The sequence below is a fragment of the Orussus abietinus genome, unplaced genomic scaffold (assembly GCF_000612105.2).
Source record: "Orussus abietinus isolate OABI.00-Male unplaced genomic scaffold, Oabi_2.0 scaffold90, whole genome shotgun sequence".
NCBI lineage: Eukaryota > Metazoa > Arthropoda > Insecta > Hymenoptera > Orussidae > Orussus > Orussus abietinus.
Genome location: NW_019394285.1, coordinates 96,564 through 118,886, shown reverse-complemented (window position 1 = coordinate 118,886; position 22,323 = coordinate 96,564). Strand labels below are relative to the sequence as shown.

Genomic DNA, 22,323 nt, shown 5'->3' with positions numbered 1-22,323 from the left:
CCTTGGACAGAGGGGAGCCGTCCTTACTTGATTGTCGAGATAACTTTCCAACTGGAAACGCTCCCTCTCGGAGTCAGATACCGTGGACGATGAATAGATATTCCCCCGGTCGTCATAAGTTTCGGAAACTTCGATTGCTCGAAGAAACGGCAACGGGACATCTCAAGAGATACGATAAAGCGTTTTCGGTCATTCCCGAGAACGTCGGTCGACGAATAGATTTGTTTCTTCGAGCCTCGCGTGGATCACCCGAAAGCGCGATGGGACTTAACTACGAGATCGTGTGAATATTTTTATTCCAGCTTTTGTTGTTTTTCTTCTTTTTTTTCTTTCTTACAATTTCTTACAATGCTATGCTCGTCAAATATACAGTCTTATGTCAGCCGGGACACGTGCCAATTACTATGTACATGTATCTCGCGCATATCACGAACCAACCGCGTACCTCCTTCGTAAGGACACTCCTGCGCGCGCATCGCCGTCCTTAATCGATCATCCCGACTTCCGGAACACCTTCCAGGTTCTTCCGGATGGTAGAGGCCGGAAGGCGATGTCTCTTCCCCTCCACTCTAATTTCTATAACAAACCCTCGCCGTCCTCCACGTGTCGCTTCTTCGTCCTCTGTCGACAAGGAATGACGAAATTATTAAGAGATCCCTTCCGCCGATGCTTACGATCCATACGCTTCGTGTATATTGTCGTTAGTACAGCTCGGAAGTGGTTTAACAAAGTGAACCTAAATCCCCGTCGCTGCAAACAGTCGAATGCCTTTGGAGAACTCGTCGGAGCTAACTAAGCGGTGTTCCCGTGAAGTAGCATAAGGAGAGAGGTCTCAGATTTTCGCTTAACGAAGCGAGCGCCACTCGCGGGAAATTAGGGAACTCCGATACTACGTAATCAAACTGAAAAAACAATTCCTACGGATGTAATTTACCTAAAATGTTTTTTACCTTGCAATTAACCCAACGCGCGGCGATAATCCGCTTGCGATATACAGAATGTGATGTTTCCAACGTGATAAAAATTACCAGGCATGCTAGCGAAAGGTAATTTTTAATTGCAAACTAAGAGCCTCTCTTGGCACTAAAGCTTTCTATCTCCTTATACCACTTCGTGGGTGTTTCGATGCAACAAACGCTTCGTGTATATTGTCGTTAGTACAGCTCGGAAGTGGTTTAACAAAGTGAACCTAAATCCCCGCCGCTGTAAACCAGTCGAATGCTTTTGGAGAACTCGTCGAAGCTAACTAAGCGGTGTTCCCGTGAAGTAGCATAAGGAGAGAGGTCTCAGATTTTCGCTTAACGAAGCGAGCGCCACTCGCGGGAGATTAGGGAACTCCGATACTACGTAACCAAACTAAAAAAAACCCTTCCTACCGATGTAATTTACCTAAAATGTTTTTTACCTTGCAATTAACCCAACGCGTGACGATAATCCGCTTGCGATATACAGAATGTGATGTTTCCAACGTGATAAAAATTAATGGACATGCTAGCGGAGGGTAATTTTTAATTGCAAATTAAGAGGCACTAAAGCTTTCTATCTCCTTATACCACTTCGTGGGTGTTTCGATGCAACAAACGCCGAGCAGACGATCGGTGGGAATGTCCCTCGCTACCGCTGGCACTTGATAAGGACGCTTTTAGCTCTATCGTTTCCCTCCTCGTAAAAACTGCAAGAAACTCGGGATTAACATCCTCTATTAAAGCCTTTCTCTATTAATACTTTCTCGTTATATCCGACCTAAGGTCGGCGTACTTGCTCCGCGCACGGGAAATAAGGATGCGGCCGAACGGCGGCGTGAAACGTAAACGTGAAACGCCGTCGCGGCTCAAAGCGGTCGGGAAATCGATCGAAACGTTTGATGCGCGCAACTCTTAATGAAAATCCAAAGCTGTCGGTGTGCGGATATTCGATCGAAGCGATACGAAATGGCTGATCGTTAACGTCGTCGCGTTAAGTAGATCGATACGTACGGTACGATACGTCGAGGAACATCGTTGAAGGACCGTTTCGTAGATCGCTATACTTATCCCCTAAATGATAATTCTCTCTTTCTGGGTGCACGCCGCATTACGTGCCTTCCTTCCACGGTCTAAAATAAACGCGCGCTCCGATATCCTTATTAGTATCTACAAACTTTCAAGTGACAAAGACACGAGAGTTCCATTCGGATCGTCATCGCCTCGGTAATCGTACTACGCGTAGATCAAGAAAATCCCCCGAATCGGTAGACCAGGAACAGAAAGGAATCGTCAGATATAACGATCTCTCGGTGATTGTACTTCTTACAGTTAATAACTCCCCCTCCCCTTTCGCAATAGTTTAGGCCCACTTTGTTACTATTCATCCCTTTTAGTTCCTTCTATCCGTTCCTCGTGAACGCGAGAGCCACTAATTCCCGAGGGATGTATAGGTTGATTCAGCGTTTCGATATCCAAGAAATCTGAAAAGTGGCCCACGATACGTCGTCGCGAGCGTGCCGCTTAAGGTCTTATGAAAGTACCTCAAAAAATCAAAATATACAACTTTTCTCCAAATTAGGCGCGCCGAATAATTTGAAACCTTAACCCATGATTACGGAGGTCCTAATGATGGTCTTAAAACTCGGGAAATTTCCGTTTCCGGCAAAGAAAAAATTGTTATTTATCTCGGATAAGTACTATTTTTTTTTGGTTGTAAATTATAATTTCTTGAGTTTCAAGACCATCGTTAGGACCTCCGGAATTGAAGTTGAAGCTTCAAATTATTCGGGGCATACGATTTGGGGAAATGTTTTAACATTTGTGATACTTTTAGGTTTTGATGTGTACAGTGACCCTTTCATATCGCCTTAAAGTACGTGGTTTAAATGTTAACTCTGTACTATAGTCGTAGCGGATGGCGGAAATCGCGGCAAAACGACGATACCGTATCTCGGATGTGCCGATACTAAAGCTAGGCAGCGAATCGCATTCTAACGAGTGTTTCAACGGAAAGATGTTAAGGTGTTACGAAAAGGTCGTGCCGTATACATAGAAACGTCAGAATATTAATAAAACATTTCTCCAAACCGGGTGCCCCGAATCATTTGAAACCCTAACACGTGATTATGGAGGTCCTAACGAAGGTCTCGAAACCCAGGAAATTTCATTTTTCGTAGAAAAAATTCTTTCATTCAGAGAAGAGCTGAAAAAAGGAATTTTTTTCGTCAATTAAAATTTCCCGAGTTTCAAGGCCCTCATTAGGACCTCCATAATCACGCGTTAAAGTTTCGAATGAGCGTGGAGGTTTTAAAAAATATTTTGACGTCTCGATACATACAGAATGACCCTTTCGTGATGCCTTAATCGCGCATCGCTAATCGCACGCTAATTGATATCGGAAGTCGAAGAGGAGCGCTCGATCGTAAAGTTCCACGGAAGAGCCGCTCGTTTGCATAACAAATACTATTCGGATGTTAAATTAGATCGTTGTTAAGAAAATAAGAGCTCGCGCGACTCGCGGGCGAAAAGGTTAGCGATCGGTGCACGGGGAAAAAATCGAAGGATGGTCAGGAAAAGCCCAAAGGGGTGTCCCAAAATGATACAACGATTACCACGAATCTTGTTTTCCTGGCCATTCTTTTTTTTTTTCCCCGTCGAGAGTCGAAAGGAATCCAAGCTCCGGTAGAAACCCGGTGGAAAGGTTCGAGACTACGACCTCTTGAGTGCGTTGCCATTAGAATTAGTAGGCGAATAGAGTCCTAATTTAAGGCCCAATTCTTTCGGTTTCTTGACGGTATTCCTCACGGGAAAGGGACTGAATTGCATCTTGGGACTAAGGATCTTCTCCAAGGTTTGCTCGGCGATCTTGCTAGGGTGTCCGATATTCCCAAGACTCAAGGAGGACTTCCGGTTGCTAGCCGAGTAGCTCGAGGACGAGTCCGGGAATTTCGAGGCACTCGGCTTATCAGGAAACTCCGGATGGGAGACGGGTCTCTTCGCAACGTCCTCCAGGCTGGGGGAAAGCTTAGGTGCGTAAAACTGACCGGAATCCGGGAACTTCCGGTCCGAAAGATGATAATTGGTGGACAAGGCCCGAGAGTCTCCTAATCGCAGCGACAAGTAAGACCCGAAATTGGGCTCCTTGTCGGAGAGCGGAGACGGGAAGGCTTGCCTCTGGAGGTCCTTGCTCTTGGTGAATTTGTAGTCCTCCGGAGAGAGCTCTTCGTAATTCCGACCAAGCCCCTCGGGTTTTTCGTAGACGTAGTCCAGCTGACTCGGTAAACCCCCTGCCAGACTCAATTTGCCTTTAGGGGTGTATTTATTGATGGTGGAGTCGTCGTTGTAGTATGGAGCCCCTTTGTCAAGGGCCTCCAATTCGGTCTGGAAAGGTCTCAGCGTCAAATCGTTCGTCCTGATCTGACGAGCCTGTTCATCGTCGTATCTCACTCGGAACTCCAGGGACTCCTTTGACACGATCTGTCTTTTGACCCCCAGGTCGTATAGGCGAGGCGAAGTCGCGGAGAGTCGCTCGGTGTACTCGAAGGTAGGCTCGATCGTAGGCTCGATCGCGGACTTTTCACGAGAACTCGAGGAGTACGGATCCTTGGATCCTTTTCTAGGAGAGATTCTCGACTTGAAGTCGTAGGGCTTGAAGTCGTCGTAGGGACTCCTCGATGGCGACGAGTCGAACGGTTTCTCCGGTCTCGAATAGTCGATCTCGATGGGACTTGCGTCTTTGAAATGGACCGGGTTCGACGCATAAGGGATCGCTTTCGAGACGTAGGGCATGGCTTCGGAGATATAAGAAGCCGAATCAGAGATATAAGGAGCCGACTTCGGGATATAAGGGACGGACTCTGGAACGTAGTTGACGGTCTCGGGGATAAAGGACGTGGGCTCGGAAACGTAAACGGCCGAAGGCCCAGCATTCGATGTCACCTCCGCCGTTTCGGCGTTGCCTCGTGGGAACACTTGCGCCGCCGATATCTTGTCCAATTTCTCCAGCTCTCTGTAAATGTCGATGTCACTTTTCGCCGACAAGTCGCGACCATTGTACCCCGAGGAGCCGTACATCAAAGAGTCGTCCGCCAAGAACGGGGAGAACTTTTCCGGCTCGAGATTAGCTTCGACCGATTCCAGCTCGCCCTTCGTCTCGATCGAATCGTTGGACTTGTAGGAGAAAACGTTGGTGGACCCGCTGGAGAAGTCCAGGGCCTCCAGGTCGCTGACGTTTTGACTGGAGGACCTGGCGTCGCGCATGCCGGATCTCTCTTCGTAGTTCGCCAGCAACTTGGACAGCTCCTCGTTAATCTGTCGGTCTATCAAGGCATCCCTCGTCTCCAAATAGTCCCGGGAAACTATATCGTCCACCCTTAAATGGTCCACCTCCGAGTCGTCTATCAGAGACAACCTGGAGAGCTCGTCGTTGATCTTGGCGTCGAACTCCGACCCTCCGGTCGCGGCCATCTGATCGAAGTCCTTCAAATTGATCCTGGCCAGCTCCTCGTTGATCTCCTCCTCGTTCAGACCGATCCTCTCCAAGATGGGGCTGAATATCTTCGATATCTCCTCGTTTATAGGGCTGATGGTGATCTCCTTAGAAATCTCCTCCAGGTCCGGCAGCCTCTTCTTCGCCTGGCAAGTCAGGATCTTGTGAAGAATCGCCGAGTTCTCCTGTATGATCTTCAGTGCCCTGTCGCTGCTGCTCCTTCTTCCGTCATTCCCCCTTTTCCGAGGCTTCACTTTCGTCCAGACGCCGAGTTTCGATTCCTTGTCGTCCTCCTTCCCGTCGTTGTTCAGCGCCAGACTCTTCAGGATGCTGTCGCTGTTCTCGTCGATATTAATCTTAGGCTCCACCACGTACGACTTCCTTCTGTCGGCGACGAAATCAGCTCCCAGGGCATCCAGACGACATTTTGAAAGACCGCTGGCAGAGTCGCTGAAGGTGTCCTGACGTCTGGCTTCTAGGTCCTTCAAGTCCTCCAGGATGTACCCGGTCTTCTTGGTCAGGATCCCGGTATCCGGGGCACTGTCGGCCGTGGTTTTCGATTCCAGGTGTTTAATATCCTCCAAGATGTCGCTGGACCTCTTCTTCACGGTAGAAGTGTCGAAATTCCCCGCGTAGATGGACCCCTTCAGATCCGCGAAGCTCTTGTCCAGGCTACTGTAGCTTCTCTCGAAAGGCTTCGAGTATTCCTGATTCTCCTGCCGTTCGGTAGTCTTCTCGGTCTGAAAAATCCCACACCTGTTCCCCAGGAGTGATCTCTTGTCCACCTTGTGGATCGGCAAGGGTGCCACCGTGTCCTTCTCCGAATAGACATCCCGAAGATCGTCTTCCACGAAGGACTTTCTGCTCCTCTGCCTACTTTCATCTTGAAACTCCGACTCGTACAGGGCCACGTCCTTCTCCATAGTCCTTGGCCTTGTACTCTCCAGCTCCTGATTCCCTTTGCAAAAGCGTCGCTCCACCTTTCTGTAGCCTTGACTATCCGAAAGCCCAAGTTCGTTGCCTCTATTGTTCTTAGGAATCCCCTGGTGGCCGTTCTGTCGGTACCCTGTCGGTTTCGTGGACTCTTTCGAGCTCGTAGATTTCATCTCTGGGGACGTTTCCGCGCTGTCCGTCCCGTTTTTCTGTTTTGAAACGGAATACGGTGACGGAGTCTTCTGGTTAGGGTGTGCAATCGGGTAAAATGGCGACGTAGCTGCGCTCAGGTCCAGCGGAGACTCGGAGGGGTTGTCGGGCCCTCCTTTGCAGTTGGAGGTGTACTTAATGGAATTGGCACTAATCGGCGACTGCAGCTCCGAGCTGAACGACCTGTCGGAAGACTTCAACTTCTCGGGACTGCAGGAGTCGCTGGAGCTGCTGACGACCAGTTTCAGACTGGCGTCGGATTTGTTCTTCAAGGAGTCCGAGCTGATGGGAGTGGACGGGCTCGATTTCTCGTAGGAGGTCTTCTTCGCCTCCAGCCTCGTCGGATGGACGTTCGTTGGGTCCAGGTCTATGGAACGAAGGGTCAGAGTTTTCGAGTCCGAGCTTACGGAAGAGCAGGCCGATTTATCCGTCCGGAAGGTCCGAGACTCCGACCTGGTCGGCGGAGTCCGAGGACTGGCGTTCAGACTCGAAGTCTTAGAATCTGGCCCCATAGTTTCCCCGGAATCGAAGGACTTGCCGCTGTCCGGAGTCTTCGGGCTCTTCTTCTGCTCAGGATAGGACTTCATCGGCGTAGGTTGTTGCTTGTAGATCGGACTCGTCAGGGAGCCGTTCCTCTCGAAGCAGGTCATCCCGGGACTCGGGGTTTCCTCTCGCAACGAAGTCCACGATGTGCCCGACGACTCCATCGTCTTGCTCAGCTTCTGATCAACTAATACCGGGGTGATCGGAATATGTCCGATCGCGTAAGACTTGGGTACCGTGCTCGCGGAAACGTCGGGGCTCGCATAGTTAGTCCGGATAGCGATCGCCGATGTCCCCAGGATCTCGGAATCCCTGGAATCGGAGCCGCAGAACTGCAACGATTTCTCGTAACTCCTTAACGTAGGACTCCGTCCGCCTCCGTCTACCTCCTTTCTATCAAAACTCGCGCTGACGGACGTGGGGAACAATCCTGGAAGGTGTTTAACCCCGGCATCATACGAATCGGAATATACCCCGTCCTTTTCAACGCCTACATTTTCCGGAAACGCATCCGACTGCTCTACATCATTCTTCCCAACATCAATGTGTTCAACCAAGGACCTAGCATCATCGCTGGACACTCTACCGACTTCGAGATACTTGGAGTTGTTCTCCCTTGTTCCTTCGTCGTCCTCGCGACTGCCGCTAAGGCTTAAAAAATTGAAGCTATCTACCGTGGCCAAGCTAGTCTCCGAGGTTCCATCGATGCCGACGTCGAGGGAGTCACCCTTGACGGATCGGGATTTACCGGCGTCGCTTTTCGACGACTCGCTCCAATCATCTAGGGACTTCGAGTCCCGCCTCGAAACGCTCATCCCGGATGAGCCCAGGTCGCTCTTATTGTCCATCAGTGGCAAACCGGCGTAAACTTCGTCATCAGCCGACAACCTGCGGATCTGGTCGGTGATTTCCGCTATGGAGGTCTCCTCTAGGTCCGAGAGGTCTTCCCCTCGCTGACTCCTGACCGTGATCTTGGGACCCTGGACCTCGACTTCCCCTGTCAACGACTCTTGACATCGGTTCCCGTCCTCCTGGGATGAGGCGACACTTCCGGGGACGCTTTCCCTCTTCATGGACGGCGAATCCCCTCCTCGTGGGCTCTTCTTCTCCTCGTCCGTTGCCATGACGTAGTCGGACGCCGACGTCTGTTCCTCGCTATCCAGGTCGCTGAGTTTATCCGGCTCGTCGCACAATTCCGTCGACGTACTGTCACTGTCACTGTCGGCCTTGCTCCCTTCCGGGCCCCTCTTCGGGGACGTTAACGAACCGGACATACCCTCGGATGAGTGCGCTGGCTCCGTGACCACTTCCCCCGCATCTGCGAAAGGGAAACAGATCGATAAATGGTGGCTCGTCCTTAAAGCCGCCTTTCGTCGGGTCCAGATACCGGATCTTTGCCGGCCAGCTTTCGGGTATCGCGTTCCCGATTCTCGATCAGAAGGAACGGATTTCGGACGCGAGAAAAATCGCCTTTGGGATCCGCAAGCGGAACGGACCGACGTGTGCGGCCCTTGCGCGTTTAGACTAGACCGGATGTTGACCCTGCGTGCCACACCTGCGTCAATACTTTTACCCGTTGGTATCTAACAGGTGGTTCGGTCGAGGGTGAATCAGTTTATCGCGGAACCACCGCGAACCGTTCGATGATGATACCCTAGATTTGCCGACCGCCACGCGGGGATCTACCTTGCCGACCGCCAGGAAAGCTCCCCCAAAATTTAGGACCTTCTTCCAAGGGAGGTTCTCACTGAAATCCTGGATTTTATAAACTAAGGAAATCAACTGGAAACCCCAAGCTGAAGTCATTGGGAATCCTCGAAAGTCGGCAGAATATTGCCAGAATTTTAAGGATGACTGTTACTTGTTAACAAATTACGTTAAACAAAGGAGAACCATTTTCACTGATTTCAGAGTGAACAACCCCTTGTCTTGTTCACTTCGGGGATAAGAAATCGGGATGATAATCGCGCGTGTTAGGTAATTCGGCAAAACTTAAAGCTCGTACCTGGACGTTCGTCCATCCTTTCTTTTCTTTTTTTCGTGTCCTTCCAGTGGAGAGTGATCCCTTGCCGATCTCTGCGATTTTGAGTCCTAGGACTGTGTAAGGTGACAGATTTCGGTTTCGGAGGTAAAGAACCAGGTGGAGGACTTAACTGACGATTTTTACCGCTGATCAGAGCGCTCTTCCCCACCAGCAAGTGATTCATGGCTTGAGATGTCGGGGCTGCCACCATAGACTGTCTTGCACAGGCAGCTGTGGAATAGTATCGTCGCTTTCACCTCGATTTCTCTATTATCAATTAGTCCCGCTCAATATATGGGACACTTCGGATTCCCTTTTAAGCAGGAACCTTTTCCGACTAATCAAATGCTTTACTTTCTACGTTACCGGAAAGAATGATGTGAGCTTGGCGCTGACGCTCGCGCAGCTTTGCGTACTGATGTTTCAAGGTGCTAATATCCAACGCCAATCTTTCCCTATCACTGCTGGGTCCCATCGAATGCAACATCGTCAAGGAGGAAGTGGCACGATCTATATTAAATCGTTCTTATTAACATTCTGTCGAATCAAGACCACCGACCACCTAAGACGGCGACCGATGGGCTTGCATCTAGAAACCCACTTATCTCATACACCGTAAAGAAAACATTTCATTGAACCACAGATATATTTTGTTAATTCAGTAGAAACATTTCTTGGCTCAAACTTGAATATATTTTAATAACACTTTATTCGAGCTCATTTGAGTCGAACAATTAATTTCTGAATTAACAAAACGTCGGACTATTCAAAGATATATATCTTCGGTTCAGTGAAGGGGTTTTTCTTACAAGGAAGGTACCTGAGGTGTCCCCCTCCGATTTTATTCATTTTTAAACATGTTACAGAGGACTAAAATCTAAGGGACCCGTGTGTTTTTTTTATCGGCGGATAAACACTTATAGGGGGTAAAATCAGGCTTCAAGGTTGGCCGTGCAAGGGGGTGAGTTGGCTGTTTTATATAGAGGCACTCGATCGATTTTCATGAAACAACCGTCAAAATGTAGGGAATGAAGAATTATGAAACATGCATTTGGAATTTTTCGAAAAAATTCATTTTTAAGGGGTCAGCCACCCCTTTGAATACTTCTTCTACCCCTTACGCGAGCAGTAATAGTTCTATCCTAATGAAACTTTTTTTGTATTGTTCTGGTCTATAAATTAACCAACTTTCATTTGGATAGAGCAATCACTGCTCGCGCAAGGGGTAAAAGAAGTATTCAGAGGGGTGGCTCACCCCTTAAAAATGAATTTTTTCGAAAAATTCCAAATGCATGTTTCATAATTCTTCATTCCTTACATTTTGACGGTTGTTTCATGAAAATCAGTTAAGTGCTTCTATATGAAACAGTCAACTCACCCCCTTGCACGGCCAACTTTGAAGCCTGATTTCACCCCCTAAAAGTGTTTATCCGCCGATAAAAAAAAAACACGGGCCCTTTAGATTTTAGTCCTCTATAACATATATAAAAATGAACAAAATCGGAGGGGGACACCTCAGGTACCTTCCTTGTCAGTGTGATAATGCTGGATCGCGGGGAAAAACGAAAACCTGCCTTTTTTCATGCGTTGGTTTATACCGAACATCGCAGCAGCCACGACGATCCTTTCGTCCTCTTCGGCATCGGAATCTTCGTCGTCGCTCAATCTTCGAGCCCATGGGGTAATATTGTATCGATGTTTCTCTCGAAGATCCGTCACACCTGTTAAGGGGCCCATGCTAACGATAGCCTGTACCCCGGAAAAGCACCATGATTAATTTTCACCTCCAAGTATATATTACGTAAAAAGCATGGCATTAGAGTTGCAAGAAGAATCCCCGCAAATTTACCTTGATAAGATTATTGGTATCCGTGAATTCCAGCATCTCTCGCGTAAGTACTCCCATGATGCTGTAAAATTCATCCGCAGATGTGACAGTCATTATCCGACTGAAAGAAAAAGAGCATCATTACTATCGTTGATGGGAAACTAGAGACGCCGCTTCCTTGATTGATTACGTTCTCGTTTGGATTGATTACGCACTCGGAGAGACCCTCCCAGATAGCAAGGGCGGTTTTCAGAAGCACCTCGTCCCCCTCTAAAAATATCAGATCCCAAACGCGAAGTACTGCCTCTTGAGGTAGACAGTGACAAAACAATGTAAGAAACCACTGCATAGTAAATACATTTGTCAGCGGTGGTTCGTAGCTGCTACCTGCAACGAGAGTTATTAAACGGTTAATCAGTAGAAAATTTACGCGAATGTTGTTCCAATATACATTTAAAAGAACGCATCGTGTACTTAACGCCAAAATTCTATAAATATTTCTCTCTCAATCGTATGAGATCAAAGGCAATCGGCTCTTAAAAAAGGGGAATTGTTTTCACTGATTTCCTAATGAACAACCCCTCGGCAAGGGGGAATTACTACGGGGAATAAAATCTAAAGCAATTGTAACTGATACAAACCCATGGTAACCCTTGTCTCACCGGTCGCCTTGTCTTTGGCATCGCTCTGTAGAGCCTCAAGATGCCGTGACAATTTAGGCAGCCTCATCCTCAAAAGATCACGGAAAACTGCCATGTCCACGGAGAGTCCTCGGAGGTTGTCGGCAAAGTATCCTTCCGGTAAAACGCCTTCTATCAAATAAATCATGACTTTGACGGCAGAAGACTCGGCGCGATCGACGACTTGCAGGACCAGAGCGGCCAGGACGTTCAATCCTTGACAATATCCCACGGATTTGTTCCATCGGGCAAATCCAAGCAGAACCCGACGAAGGACAGCTTGGTTGTCGCGACCAGCAGCGCCGCAGAAGAGACTGCAACCAGTTCTATGGAGATCCTGCAAACAAGGATGCGAGAACGATAAATTAAAGGGACATGAAAATCCCCCTCATGTCCATGAGACACTTTTTTTAACACGTTCCGTGCCACCCCGTGTACCACCCCAGGTTTATCGGTGGTACACGTGGCACGGAACGTGTTAAGGTGAAGTGAAACATCCTTCAAATCAGTCGGTTCGAATACAACACTTTTTTTTAGGGGTATCGGACCAAACTGTCCGAAACTTTGATACATGACTCATGATCATCTAAGAATTGTCCTGACACATTGAAAATTTGGATTTTTCAAAAAAATTTTTTAACTCAGCCCAGACCAGAACCAAAATGCCGTCGAGCTCTCATATTTCGATCAATATACAATTATCGAAGGCTCTGATATGAGAATCGAAAGGGTCAGGACAATTTTGCGACAATTTAGAACACTCTGGTAATCGATAAATTCCCATTTGAACGGAATAAAGGCAAAAAAAGTGTTGTATGCGCTTCTTTGCTAAAACGATGGTAATACGAGGTCTCGGAGGGAAAATTTAATCGACCTGGAAATCACAGATGGCGTAGGGGGTCCCTCCGCAGTCAATTAGGGCCCCAGAAGGCATGAATCCAGAGGATTTCTGGAGTTTTACTTCGATTTCTTTATAATTATTGTACGGAAACGACAGGTGAAATATGCTATTTGGTACAATACACAATATAATTCGACCCAGCTGTCAATATAAAAGCGAACGTCGGCAACGTAGGCATTTAGAAAAATCTTCTTTATCGGCGTTGATCAAGTTCCTCGACGTGTTTCACTTCACCTTAAGGGTATGGTCTGGGAGAGAACAGTTTAGTTGGCACTGAAATCACAGATGGCGCAGGGTGGCCTTCTGGGGTCAATTGGGGCATCAAAAATCATGAATCCAGGGCCTTCGGCGTCTCGCATCATCCCATAGATTTTCTTCGAAGGAATCATTCTCACCTTTACAATCTGTATCCCTAATTCCTCGTCGTCGGGATTGCTCCACTCGTTGAAGCAGAGCTTCTCAGCCTGTTTCCAGTCCACCCTGCGCTGCTCCAAATGGCGCTCCGCCAACGTCAACCACAACTAAGGGCAATGAAAACGAAGTCGAAGTTTATTCTCCCTCGAAACCGAAAGGAAACCCCGAGGACGACTTGCGCGGAAGGAACGACATACGACATCTTTCGAATTCCTGCCCATAAATGTCTATCGAAAACCTCGTTGGGGTCTTGCCAAATGCTTACGCGGAGACAATTGAAAGATCCTGTACCAGGTTATCGCTTAAAACGTCCGTTTAAACGAGGTCACTTACTCGTTTCCGAAATTCCGGTGGTATTCCCCCTTGCAGTTTCGCGACCATCTTCATAGCATCCAACCACTGAGTGAAACCACTTTCGCCTGGTTGGGGGATGACGCTGAATTTCATTCTCGTGTCCTCACCTGTAAAGTGTCGAGTGCCATTGTTAGAATCATCAAAACGTGGGAACATGCGAACCTGCCCGAGCCGAATAGTCATTAACGTCGCCGTGTGTAAACCCTGAAGACGCGTCAATCGTCTCTTTGACACGCAGGAGGGTCTTTTCCGATTTAGTCAAGCGTGCCTCGATAAATGTCAACCATTTCAGGGGTAATCGATATTTTCCCGCGGTAGGAAACTTTGGAATAACCATCGGGACTCCCGAACCACTCGAAAGCTTACAAAATCCTCACGCCTTCTAAAGACGAGACTTCTTCCATTGAAAAGGGTTAAAACGTCAAAACGAAGGTTCAGACGTCGTTTACCCGTAATCGGCCGCATCTGATCCGCAACGTTTCCGTTCGCGAATTCATCAGCTCTATTGTTTACCCCGAGAAAGAAAGAAAAACGCCATTGAACCATAGAAAATATTTCCTTGAACGGTACCAAAGGAATATTAAATTAATTCAATGAATAATCATCCGGCTTAAATGAACTGGAATAAAATCCGATGGAACATTTATTCCGAATTATGAGAATTGGTTTCGGTGACGTAATTGTTCTTTGAATTGAAAATGCATTTCTTTGGTACTAGTCGAAGAAGTGATTCGATCGGTTCAATGAGATCTTTTTCTTTTTTTCGCGGTCTAGGTTTCCGGGACATTTTCCAGATTTTCTAGGCGCATCGATTTCGGAGATGGGTTCTTCTTAAGGTGAAGTGAAACATCCTTCAAATCAGTCGGTTCGAATACAACACTTTTTTTTAAGGGTATCAGACCAAACTGTCAGAAATTTTGATACATGACTCATGATCATCTAAGAATTGTCCTGACACATTGAAAATTTGGATTTTTCAAACCAATTTTTTAACTCAGCCTAGACCAGAACCAAAATGGCGTCGAGCTCTCATATTTCGATCAATATACAATTATCGAAGGCTCTGATATGAGAATCGAAAGGGTCAGGACAATTTTGCGACAATTTAGAACACTCTGGTAATCGATAAATTCCCATTTGAACGGAATAAAGGCAAAAAAAGTGTTGTATGCGCTTCTTTGCTAAAACGATGGTAATACGAGGTCTCGGAGGGAAAATTTAATCGACCTGGAAATCACAGATGGCGCAGGGGGTCCCTCCGCAGTCAATTAGGGCCCCAGAAGGCATGAATCCAGAGGATTTCTGGAGTTTTACTTCGATTTCATTATAATTATTGTACGAAAACGACAGGTGAAATATGCTATTTGGTAAAATACACAATATAATTCGACCCAGCTGTCAATATAAAAACGAGCGTCGGCAACGTAGGCATTTAGAAAAATCTTCTTTATCGACGTTGATCAAGTTCCTCGACGTGTTTCACTTCGCCTTAAAAGGTTCCTATTTTTCCCGGAATCGGTGACTTAACCTTCTTCTTCCTGGTACTTGGAGAGGGTACCGGAAGCGTTCGCGGCTCCTGACGCGAGGCTCTTCAGCGAGTTGATGAATCTGCTCATTCTCCGGTTAGAATCTCCGCTCCTTCTTCTTCATCCCGGTCTCCCTCCCTCCTTTATCCGTTCTCGCGACTCATCTTCCTCCGCTCTTTATCTCCCGCGGGTAGAGCATCTTCAGTCGTATCGCTTTGCGATACTTTTTCCGCGAGGGGAGCATATTTAAAGTCCCTCCGCGACGTTGACGGCGACGGCGACGTCGACGGCGAGCCAAACGGAACTCATTTCTCGCGCCTCGAGATTCCTCCGATTTTCTCCTACGCCGATGACGTTTGCTTATTCACGCGGATCTGCAATTGTAAACAGAACCTTGTGCCCGAAAGCGAACGTGCCACGCGGTGGGAACGACGGTTTTCCTTAAAACCTTCTAAGCCCGATATTCCGCTACGTCTCCACGGTGTCTTTCGATTACGTTCCCTACGTTGGAAGCACGGAAACGTCTCTCCTTCTTAATATTCCTTCTGTTCGCGTGAAGCAATCCTCGGGCGAATGGATCCGGAAATTCAGGCGGATTGAGGACCACGGTCGATACTCGAGAATCGAGAAATACGTTCATTGGACAACCGAGAAATCTCCTTCGATGGCGAAAAACGGATACGGATGGGTTACCTCGTTGAATCGAATTCGTTGAATCGAATTCGTCGAACTGAATTCGTCGAATCGAACTCCTCAAATCAAACTCTTGGAATGAAATTCGTCGAATCAAACTCGTAAAATCGAAGTCTTGCGATTCACATTCGTCGGATCAAAATCGTGGAATGAAATTCGTCGAATCGAACTCTTGGAATGAAATTCGTCGAATCAAACGCGTAAAATCGAAATCTTGCAATCAAATTCGTCGGATGAAACTCTTCGAATGAAATTCGTCGAATCAAACTCGTAAAATCGAACTCTTGCAATCAAATTCATCGGATCAAACTCCTGGAATGAAATTCGTCGAATGAAACGAGTAAAATCGAAATCTTGCAATCAAATCCATCGGATGAAACTCTTGGAATGAAATTCGTCGAATGAAACTCGTCAAATCGAACTCTTGGAATGACATCCGTCGAATTGCCCTCTTGGAATGAAATTCGTCGGATCAAATTCTTAGAATGAAATTCGTCGAATGAAACTCGTAAAATCGAACTCTTGGAATGAAATCCGTCGAATCGGCCTCTTGGGATGAAATTCGTCGAACCAAACTCGTAAAATCGAACTCGAAATGACATCCGTCGAATTGCCCCCTTGGAATGAAATTCGTCGGATCAAAATCTTGGAATGAAATTCGTCGAATGAAACTCGTCAAATCGAACTCTTGGAATGAAATCCGTCGAATCGGCCTCTTAGAATGAAATTCGTCGAACCAAACTCTTAGATTTAGACTTAGACTTAGACTTAGAATGAAATTCGTGGAATGAAACTCGTAAAATCGAACTTGAAATGACATCCGTCGAATCACCCTCTTAAAATGAAATTTGTCGAACCAAACTCGTAAAATCGAACTCGAAATGACATCCGTCGAATTGTCCTCTTGGAATGAAATTCGTCGAATCGAACTCTTAGGATGAAATCCGCCTAATCGATCACATCAAATCGAACTCTTGGAATGAAATTCGTCTAATCAGAAGCTTTCACCCCCGCGTACCACCCTTGCCCGTGAATCCCCTCACCCCCGTACCGGAACTCGCTGGGAGCAAAGCGAGACACCTAGGAAACGCATCGCCGGGGGGTGAATTCCGCTCGACGGAATCGTGACGTCAACGACGAGACCGCGACGTGGCTCGCCGTCGCCGTATCTCGGCTATCGAAGGCAGCGCGCGGCCGAATCGCGCCGGAAGAGCCGCAACCCTCGCGGAGACGAATCAGCTGCGGCCAGCTGCGGCGCCGAGGACGCGGAGACGCCGTCGGATTTAAGGGTAGTTTCCACCCGGAGCGGAGCGACGGGGGCACTGCCGAAGCCACCCGCAGGCTTCCATCCGTGGCACCGCCGCGCCGCCGCGACGTCGCGACGCCTGCGCAGTCGAGTCGCACCGGCCCGATCAAGGGACGGTAACCGGCCGTCTGCAACCGAAGACCCCCAAAGTGTCCGAGTTCCTCGCATCGGAATATCGAAACTCGCTCCAGACCTTCCAGAGTCGATTTATTCTTTAACCCTCGCGAACGACCCGATAGCATATCGAAATTTTCGGGATCGATCCACGCGCAGCCAAAAGTGTCGCGTCGACTCCGAAAGGCCAAAAAATTCACTTCCCGGAAATACTGCACAGAGTTCTCGATCATTTCTACTCGATATTGGGGCAATTGGTTTTCCTCAATATCCGTGGAATAGGATCTAAATTCCGTCCTAAGAACGGCGACGATCTACCCAGAAACGCATGACATCGATTCTTACACTGAGAAAAAAAAAAACAAAATTCACTCAACCAAAGTAATGTATTTTTCATTCAAATAATTATTTGGCTGAAATAAATTACCCCAATTTAAAAAAAAAAACCGCGTCCAATTCATCTGGGTTTATCCGAGTGAAATAATTATTCCTTGAATAAACAACGTATTTCTTTTATTCAGTTACATTTTTTTTCTCTCTCGGCGTAGAGGACCGTTTCAATGGTATGCCAAAGAAATACGGTTTACGGAATGGCTGGAAATAATTTTCGATCATTTCTAGTCGGTATTGGAATAATTAGTTATCGCAAATATCCTTGGGGGAGGGTCGAGATTAGGTCGTAAGGACGAGGGGAAGAGGTCCAGAAAAGGGAACTCGACTTGCTCGGATATTCGGCGCATGCGCTTTGGTCACCGCGAGCGCGGCAAAGCGTAATTATTGATCACTGCAACGCCGCGTGCGGCATTCGCTTTATCCTCTACACCGCGTGTCCATTGCGCGCGCGATTCTTCCCGTGTCCTACGGGAATCCACGAAGGAACGTCTTAAACCATAAGGGAGCCCGTCGCCCATCGAAAGAGGCACCGCCGCATTGCGCCTTAAAACGAGAAAAACGATCGCGGAGAAGAGATAAAAAAGTCTTAAGGCGATACGAAAGTGTTATCCGAAGGGTCAGTCGTGAGACTGGGTGTATCGAATCGTTTCAAACTTTACAATTATAATATGTAGACCCTAAGGAAGGTCCTGACGCCTTTTGAATTACAATTTTTTCTTAACTTCTTTATACACGTTTAAAAAATTTTCTCATAAAAATTGAAATTTCATGGCTGTTAAGACCTCCCTTAGGATCGGCACATTTGAATTTAAAAATTTGAAACGACTGAATTCAGAGAAAAGTTTTACTAACGATTGACCCTTCAGGTGGCACTCTCATATCGCCTTAAAGTTTCAAAAGCCTATCTGTTGGAGATTGTTCTTCGCAATATGGTTAAAAACCGACGCCCTTTGAATTACAATTTTTTTTAACTTCTTTATACACGTTTAAAAAATTTTCTCATAAAAATTGAAATTTCATGGCTGTTAAGACCTCCCTTAGGATCGGCACATTTGAATTTAAAAATTTGAAGCGATTGAATTCAGAGAAAACTTTTACTAACAATTGACCCTTCAGGTGGCACTTTCATATCGCCTTAAAGTTACAAAAGCCTATCTGTTGGAGATTGTTCTTCGCGATATGGTTAAAAACTGTCCGATTAACGTGCGAACGTCAACTTCGAGAGGGAGGAATATCTTTTACGGAGTTTTTCAGGCTTTTTGAGGAAACTCGCGTCTACCCGATATCTCCTCGAAGGTTCAAAGACTTTCGTGGGCACTTTGGTTCGATATCCGATCGAGAGCTCGGTTTGGTCGCGAATAGAGATGCAGCGTAAGAAAAAAAAAATAAAAAAAGCGGAATCCGGAAGCACCTCCCGATATTTTTAGTCGAGTCGGCTAATTCCGGCGCGGAAGTGGCTGCGGGTTAAAGGCGTTACGAAACTGACCATATACATATCAAAAAGTGGAAATATAAGACTTTTCTCCATTCCCGAGTGCACCGAATAATCTAAAACATTACCACGTGACTATGGAGGTCCTACCAAAAAACTCGGTGCCCATAAAATTTCATTAAAAAAATATATATATATCCTTAATTCTAGTCCGAGGCAGATAAGACAATTTTTCTTTATCAAAAAAGAAATTCCACGCTTCAAACGATTCGGTACACCCAGTTTGGCGAAGTTTTATATTTTGACGTTTTGTTTATACATAATGACCCTTTCGTATCACTTTAAGGACTGCGATGCGGAAATCCCTGTCGATATCCTCGATACAGGGAAAACCGATTCCGTTCAATTGTTCCAAGTCTGACGCTCAGAACGTATGCATACTTTTCATCCATTGTCAAGATGATCCAGATTCGTTCCCGCGAGGAAATAATACCTAGGAGTCGTTTCGGAAGCTCCAATGGTTATGAAATATCTATGTTTTTATCGCGGAATGAAACCGCAACCTCCGTATCTCGGATAATGCGATGACGTATGTCGGTACGTAATGACCAACGAGATGCGATTCTCACGAGGAGGGAAATTTCAAGCTCCGACTTACTCCTCTTTTCGCTTCGCGCTTGAAGATGTGCAGTGACGACGTCGTACCGCTTGTTACGTCTGTTGACTAAGTAATCCCTTCGGCGCAGCTGACGAACGAGAAGACCGCCGACGTGGTCGATGCGTTCCTGCAAATCGTCCACCAAGACGTGCAGCTCGTCGACGCCTGACGAAAAAAAATGTAATTTAACCAAAATCAAGAAAAAAAAAAAAATAATGAAAAAGAGTAAATTCAACACGGAGTAAAAAAGTATCATTGAACCAAAGAAATATTCCGTTGATTCGAAGAGTAATTATTTACCTCGAATAAACTGGAATTAATGGGATATGCAACGTTTATTCGGAATTGTGGCAATTTATTAGGGTCGGATAATTATTCTTCGGATTTTCGAGATATTTCTTTGGTTCAGTGAGGAGATGAAATTACTCTTTTTTTTTTCTTTTTTTTCTTCCTCGATGTAACACCTTTTGGTAATAGAGATTATTTTGCTAGGGTCGCGGTGGACGACGGCTTGGTCTCTGCCTTTGATATTTCAGACGCCGTAAAGTAGATAAATTCGAGGGTTTGACCAAGAGATCCAAAAGGAGTGGTTCTTCGTTGGATTGTACTTAAGGGTGCCGCAGTGAGGAGCGTCTTTCGAGGTCAAGAAGGCCAGCCAACGGTGGAGCTCGTCAGACTCCGCCGCTGGCCAATTTCCGTGGACCGACGTGATGACTCATATCGCTAACGTGCATTCCCTCCCGAGGGGCTATTCACTCGGAAATCAGTGAAAACGAGATCCTTCTTTTAGAACCGATTGCCTTTCGATTTCATACAACAAAACAATGCGATTCGGTAAGAGGAGAGAGTCGGCCTTAAAAATTCTGGCAATTATTTTGCCGGGATTTCCAACGATTTCCACTTAATCATTTAATGTTCCCTTTTATTTTTAATGTTCCCTCCTCAAATCGGTCGATTCGAATGACGCTTTTTTTTTTTTTTAAGGAATTGTACCGCGAACCATCCGAAACTTCGACGCATGACTCGCGAACCCCTAATTGTCTCGATACTAAAAAAAATTTGGATTTTCGAGAGAAATTTCTTTAATGTTCCCTTTTATTTTTAATGTTCCCTCCTCAAATCGGTCGATTCGAATGACGCTTTTTTTTTTTAAGGAATTGTACCGCGAACCATCCGAAACTTCAACGCATGACTCGCGAACCCCTAATTGTCTCGATACTGAAAAAAAATTGGATTTTCGAGAGAAATTTCTTTAATGTTCCCTTTTATTTTTAATGTTCCCTCCTCAAATCGGTCGATTTGAATGACACTTTTTTTTTTTTTTAAGGAATTGTACCGCGAACCATCCGAAACTTCGACGCATGACTCGCGCACCCCTAATTGTCTCGATACAGAAAAAAATTTGGATTTTCGAGAGAAATTTCTTTAACTTAGCCCAGACCAGAACCAAAATGGCGGAGAGCTCTCGTATTTCGATCGATATACAATTATTGAAGGCTCCGATATGAGGAACGAAAGTGTCAGGACAATTGTACAAAGATTCAGAACACTCTGGTAATCGAGAAACTTGCATTTGAACAGCCCTGAACAACCCGAATAACCGATTTCGCTGTATTTAGAAGTTCCCAGTTGCATTCTTACTTTTCAACCGAAGTCGCGTACCCTGGAGATAGCGATGCTCGCTTCGTGGCTTCGAGGAGGAGGTCGTCGAGACCGTTTCGGAGGGTCTGTCTCCTCTGGGGAGACCGTAGATATCCAAAAGCAGCTGATCTACCAAAGAAGACAGTGTTTCTTCCTCACGTGGGCATATTTTCCTCATCGGCGACGGATACGTCTGAAAAACGCAACATTAGTACATGGTACTTCTCTCAAAGTACCTCTAATTCAGTCAAATAATTATCCTTAGAATTGACGAGATATTTGTGCCCATAATTATGAAAGTGGTCTAAGTCATATATTTTCTGTTTCGAAATTACATTGAATTAATTTCGTTTGAAATAATATGGCGTGAAATAACTGATAAAATCATTTTTTTTTAATTTTGACTTAGACTACTTTCATAATTATGGGCACATTTCTTTGGTTCAATTTCTTGATTCTTTTTTCAGTGCCCGATGGCAAAGAAAAACACTACGCGAAAGCAGTCAACGATTGATCATTCGGACCAACCGAGTGAATCTAAAAAATTATTACTAAAATATGAGATAATATCTATAGCTAAGGTTGCACCTTTTTCTTAAGAGATTCGCCATTGTTGGTGTTCTTCGGAGGAGGAATAGCTTTCTCGATGGAGGTCGTCAAACTTCGGAAAACTTTCTCGCCGAATTCCCTGGTCTCGGTAATACATCCTGGATTTTCCTTCGTGTTAAGTACCATGAAATCTGGACTTTCCAATGTCTGCTGCATCAAGTTTCGAGGCTTTCTTCGATAGAGATGTAATAACTCATCCGCGTAAAATGACTCGGCATGGTAATCTTGAAAACTCCCCGTTTCATTCGTAATTAAATCACCAAATGCGCGTTCGTTCACCACGTCGACGCACTTTACCCGATAACTGATTTTCGAATAATTGCTCAGAGGAACGACGTTGCAGTTCATCTTGGACTCGGTCTAATATGAGAAAAAGAACGACCTATATCTACATAAATGCAAATAAAAAATACTGAATAGAGATGCACACCTGATTCTACAATTGTCGTCGTTGCACATTTCTCACGTAGACTGCCGATAAGACATCGCGATAGCTCTTTTAATAGACCTGGTATTTAAATATCATAAAAAGATCTGTCGATCCACTCGAGTCCATCTATAGATGACGTTAATAAATTTTACGTCGGTTATTTTAATTCTTCCCTGTACCT

The 22,323-nt window shown here is 46.0% G+C and overlaps 1 protein-coding gene across 1 annotated transcript; it reads right to left on the bottom strand.

The window, feature by feature from the left end:
- Positions 1-3,306: 3,306 nt before the first annotated feature.
- Positions 3,307-22,150, bottom strand: LOC105694437. The gene is made up of 13 exons (XM_023434961.1): positions 21,692-22,150; positions 21,104-21,296; positions 19,463-19,627; positions 13,320-13,447; positions 12,968-13,093; positions 11,654-12,008; positions 11,207-11,378; positions 11,013-11,112; positions 10,738-10,912; positions 9,530-9,673; positions 9,146-9,394; positions 4,925-8,458; positions 3,307-4,756 (listed from the first exon to the last, which is right to left on the bottom strand). Exons 1-13 carry the CDS (start codon positions 22,058-22,060, stop codon positions 3,675-3,677), a joined length of 6,792 nt encoding a protein of 2,263 aa, XP_023290729.1. The 5' UTR covers positions 22,061-22,150; the 3' UTR covers positions 3,307-3,674.
- Positions 22,151-22,323: the final 173 nt, after the last annotated feature.